Genomic DNA, 4,592 nt, shown 5'->3' on the forward strand with positions numbered 1-4,592 from the left:
TTTAGTTTGGATGCTAGCAAATCAATGATTATATAATGATAAATGGATACAGCAGTAATGCTGCGAAATCATTTGATTTGAAGTCACTGTGTGCAAGTTACTTTTTCCCTACAATGTGCTGCACAGATATTTTACAAACATTTTCCACAGGTGTATGACTGGATTTTGGGAGTGTTTTGTGTGTCACAGCGCCACTAAGTGGTACATTTAAGCTACTACAAGGAGCCATGTGTGACTGATGATCAATCTTCCACACTTTTGTCATTTGTTAGTCTCAGAATTTCATTTAAAAAATCACCTAGCATGAGTTTAGATTAAGACTACAGAACAAGAAATGTCAGGTCAACATGTTACTGTGGGGTGTGACAACTACATGTATAATTATGAACAAGTAAACATAATTAATTTCCAAAGGTTTATTTAGAAGAATACTGACAAAAATGCAAACTTGGGTTTGTACAAAGCAAATTAATCACAGGACATGACACACTTGCAGGGTAGATACACAAACACAAAGTGGGCTATACATTTCAAGAATAGTAGATAAAAAGCACCATTTTTTCAAAATTAGATTACAAAATGCAACATTTTTTTTATTTGGAATATCAAGTGTAATAATTCAGAAAAAAATTAATTCTTCTCATTGTTATTTTTTTAATTTCTGAGATTTTCTCATTTCCTTCAAGAAAAACATAGATATTCTAAGTTAAGGCACATTGACCAAAGCATTTGACACTCAAAAAAACAATTTAAAAAGCTTGATACTCTGGCAGTTGAAGCGACATCTCTTTGGCACAGCTGCATGATTTGTGAGAGACACAAACTCTATCACGTAAAGGAGCATGACAATGTTAACTTGACAACACTATGTACAAAATGTATGTAAAAATGTTATAAATATGTCTAAAAACCACAGACACTATGTACATCTTTGTACTGAATCAAGGCAGGATTACTCGTCTTTGTTATCACACTCGATGTATTTGTGGAAGCACTGTAGGATGCCAGTATGCAACAAAAGTCAACATGTCACCAACACATTTCTAAACACATTTTCAAGACACTCTGTCACCACAGGAATCATGTGTAGTGACACTTGGCTTTTGTTAAAACTCACAAAGCAGATATGTGTGATATTTTTCAGCATCTGATGGCAACATAATTGGTTCTGAAATACACAAAAAAAAGATCCCCAGCAGTGATAAATGTATCCTTCTTGTGTTTACAATAGTTAGTGACACATGCACTTTTGTTGTATTGTTGGGATGTCAGTCTATGGTCTGTGGGCAGTAGGCACAGTGCGATGTTGTGGTAAGGGGTCTTCTTAGTACCCCTCCTCTCCGTTTCTGCTCTGCTCCTTCTCTCATTCTTTCTTCCTCAGGACGATATAAATGAGGCCACTGATGAGACAGAGAGGGAAAGCCACCCAGGCCAGCACGTAAGCGTAGCCGAAATGTAAGGTGCTATCATCCGGACTCATCACAGTGTAGATGATCGCCCCACACATCACAAACAGACCTGGGGAAAAAAAGGGAGAGTGAAGGGAAAGTGAGGAGAACGTGAAGCGAATGCAGATGAGATCACAACTGCAACAGCATCTGCTCAGGGTGTGACCCGCCAGCATGCGATGAAGTCATACTCACTAGCCAAGATCTGGAAGATGGCGGTGAAGAAGAAGCGTCCGCCCTTGACCAGTCTGAACAGCTGATACAGAAAGGCAATGAGGGAGAAGAAGCAGAAGAGCAAGGACAGGATCATGAGGGCCTGCACTGCCTGGATCCAGTCTAGAAGTGAGACAGAGATGATGCAGAGCATTAATCTTAATGCACACGTCACTTTTTCACAACTGTGTATATATTCAAGGCACAATATGTGATACTTTTTTCAAGAATGCTCACAAACCTTCATTGCTGGCTTGGGTGCAATGGTAGCCTCCATTAATTATCTTGCAATTGGACCATAGATCTGTGCTCCTGCCACCACCACCTACAGACCAGGTCTGGTAAACACAACAACACAGAGCCATTTAAATATGCTGCAGCATCCACAGTGCAAGCCTAAGAACTATAATACACAACAACAATAACAGTTTATAATCAGACAATAATAATAATAATAAAGACAAACATTATCTATATAGCACTTTACTTAACAAAGTGCTTCACAGAAGTGCTTAACAGTAAAGCAACTACAATCTGCACTCCATTATATCCCGAACAATTTAAAGTGATCTGGAAAAAATTATAGACAACTTACGCTGGCTGCTGTTGACACAATGAGAAGAATGAGAATGATAAGGTGCAAGATAAGCACTCCAAGCAAGATGAGCAGCATTTTGAAGTGGATCTAGAGAGATGCATGAGACACACACACACACACACAAAAAGTCAAGCCACATGAATTTACTATCCCACCAAAAGCCCCTGACAGATTTGGAGCCCAGCGTTAGCTGACGCCGACGCCAGATGGCGCAATTTCCTCACTTCTGCACCAACCGCAATGTTTACTTCAACGTGAAAGTGTCCCCTTACATTCAAACGTAGAAAGAAAGAAGGAATGAACTATAATTTCTTCCTGATGGGGCCGAAATCGTCAATGTTGAGTTTAAAGTCACGCTGTGGTAGTGAAAATAAATCTATTTTCAACTTGATTTCACGGGACGGTTTGATCCATTTGTAAGTCCAAATGAGTTAATTACAACTCATTAACTTATGAAATGCACGTTTGCAGTATAAGTAAAACACTTCTAGAGGAAAAGTTTGGCGAAAGCAACCGCAGGTCGATATGAATCACAAATACTGAATCACGACTAATCGACGCATGCTGCTGGAAAACAAACTCAAGCCATCTGCACGAAAAACATTCCAGCGTAATGCCGCCATGTGTGAGCTCGTACCTTTACTGTTTACTCTCACATCTAAACATAAGGCGATAATAGACGCGCGACACAGTTAGTTAAAGCGGCACAGGCGCATTTTCAAGTAAATCCAAAAAAAGTCGATATAAAGTCCAGGGGGGTGACGTCCTGCTGTATGAGTGAGAATAAAAGTCAAACAAACAATCAATTCACTGACTAAAACAAAAGAAAAACGATCCGATACAATAGTCCAACTTACAAAAAGGCAAAGCAAGAAGTTTGTTTCCGTGAAAAAAGGGAGTACTGGAGTGAAGAGTTGGGAAAGTATCACCGAGGTTCTGCTTCTCTCTTCCTCTGTAGCTACTATTCCAGATGTGACTCACACACCCCAGTCTGACTCTTTCTCTGCCTGAGAACACCGCCCTGCAGGCCCTGCACGTCACCATAGGCCAGCTCCAACCCCCCCCCCCCCTCCCACCTCCCCATCTCCACCCCACCACCCCTTTCCCCTCTACCCCACCACCCTTTCCCGTCGTAGCCTATCATCTGGATTGCACTAAATTCCAAAGGATTGTATGGGTGATCATATAGTATTATTGTGCAAACCACAAAGCCTTAAAATGTAAGCGTATGGGAGACTGTCTCTGCATATATATCTAATAAACATCCATTATTTCACACTTAACTGAATAAATCAACATGACTTAACCTTTCAAAATCCAATGAAAGTGGACACATTGTTGTGTCTATAATACTCAGTCATTTTATGATTCATGTGTTATTAGTTGGAGTTTATGGCTGTGATGTTTTTATGGTCCTCAAAGGTCTGATCCTGCATCCAAGGTGTTCATCATACTGCAGTACATCTCTGTTTATTTTACAGGCCACACCTGTAACCCTAACTGTTTGAGCAATAACTGTCAGGATAGTCAAGATGACTCTGCCTTGTTCCAGATGATTGAAGGTGGCTGGACTACTGACCCCCGCTGACTGCCTTGAACTCAACTGAGCACATTGGGCTTCATCAAACGCACATGTCCAGTTAGTTGTGTGTGTGTATGTGTGTGTGCTTGCATGTGAACAGAGCAGCCCTCTGGAGGCCCCGCGGTATGCCCAGAATGCTTGTGTGTGTGTGAAGCAGGCCTTCTGTTTACTCCTGCGTCTGCGGAGAGACGGAGTTTGTCCCGTGCCAATGGGAGTTAACATGGTGTATTGTTTCTTTCATGCTAAATTGATGGAACAGCTTGGATCTCCATGCTCACAAGATTCAAGGATGAGTGACAAAGATCGCCCGCCACAGCCTGTCGTGTTTCTGCATCCCTCATTACACTGTGGTCTCAGGCAATTTCCTAACAAGTGACAAAGTTTTAAGCCAAACCAGAATGTAAATGACAACAGTGACAAAAGAACAAGCACACATTTGGTGTTTTGAAGTCATCCCAGTCCAAACATGATTGTGATCAGCTGCTGTAGTCAGAGAGCACAGCTCGTGTCTCTCTCTTTCCTTTCCCTCACAGTTTTTGGCCCATCAGGTGGATTCCTGTGGTCTGTGTTTGTAAACACGCGAGGGGAGGAACTGTGGACTGCTGCCCAGGCTCGCTGTGGGATGGCGGGCGAGGCAGTGCCGTGTGTCCTGGCAGAGCCAGAGGGGGCAAAGTGAGAGAGAGAGAGAGAGAGCTCTTTGACAATCACCCGACCACTCAGCTGGACGTGCTGCTGTTTATGAAGATGTAAT

General features: G+C 42.0%; 1 protein-coding gene across 1 annotated transcript; it reads right to left on the reverse strand.

The window, feature by feature from the left end:
• Positions 1-401: 401 nt before the first annotated feature.
• On the reverse strand, positions 402-3,275 carry LOC137201453 (peripheral myelin protein 22-like). Its single transcript, XM_067616523.1, has 5 exons — positions 3,117-3,275; positions 2,257-2,346; positions 1,903-1,999; positions 1,644-1,784; positions 402-1,518 (listed from the first exon to the last, which is right to left on the reverse strand). The coding sequence occupies exons 2-5, from the start codon at positions 2,332-2,334 to the stop codon at positions 1,364-1,366; spliced, it is 471 nt and encodes a 156-aa protein (XP_067472624.1). The 5' UTR covers positions 2,335-2,346; positions 3,117-3,275; the 3' UTR covers positions 402-1,363.
• Positions 3,276-4,592: the final 1,317 nt, after the last annotated feature.

This window comes from Thunnus thynnus, chromosome 17 (assembly GCF_963924715.1).
Source record: "Thunnus thynnus chromosome 17, fThuThy2.1, whole genome shotgun sequence".
NCBI lineage: Eukaryota > Metazoa > Chordata > Actinopteri > Scombriformes > Scombridae > Thunnus > Thunnus thynnus.

Excerpts from the sequence above, each read along its gene's own strand:
- LOC137201453 (XM_067616523.1), bottom strand. The coding sequence starts at position 2,334 with ATGCTGCTCATCTTGCTTGGAGTGCTTATCTTGCACCTTATCATTCTC. Across the intron at positions 2,000-2,256 it reads TTGTGTCAACAGCAGCCAGC|ACCTGGTCTGTAGGTGGTGG; the intron begins GTAAGTTGTCTA and ends TGTGTTTACCAG. Across the intron at positions 1,785-1,902 it reads CACCCAAGCCAGCAATGAAG|ACTGGATCCAGGCAGTGCAG; the intron begins GTTTGTGAGCAT and ends TCTCACTTCTAG.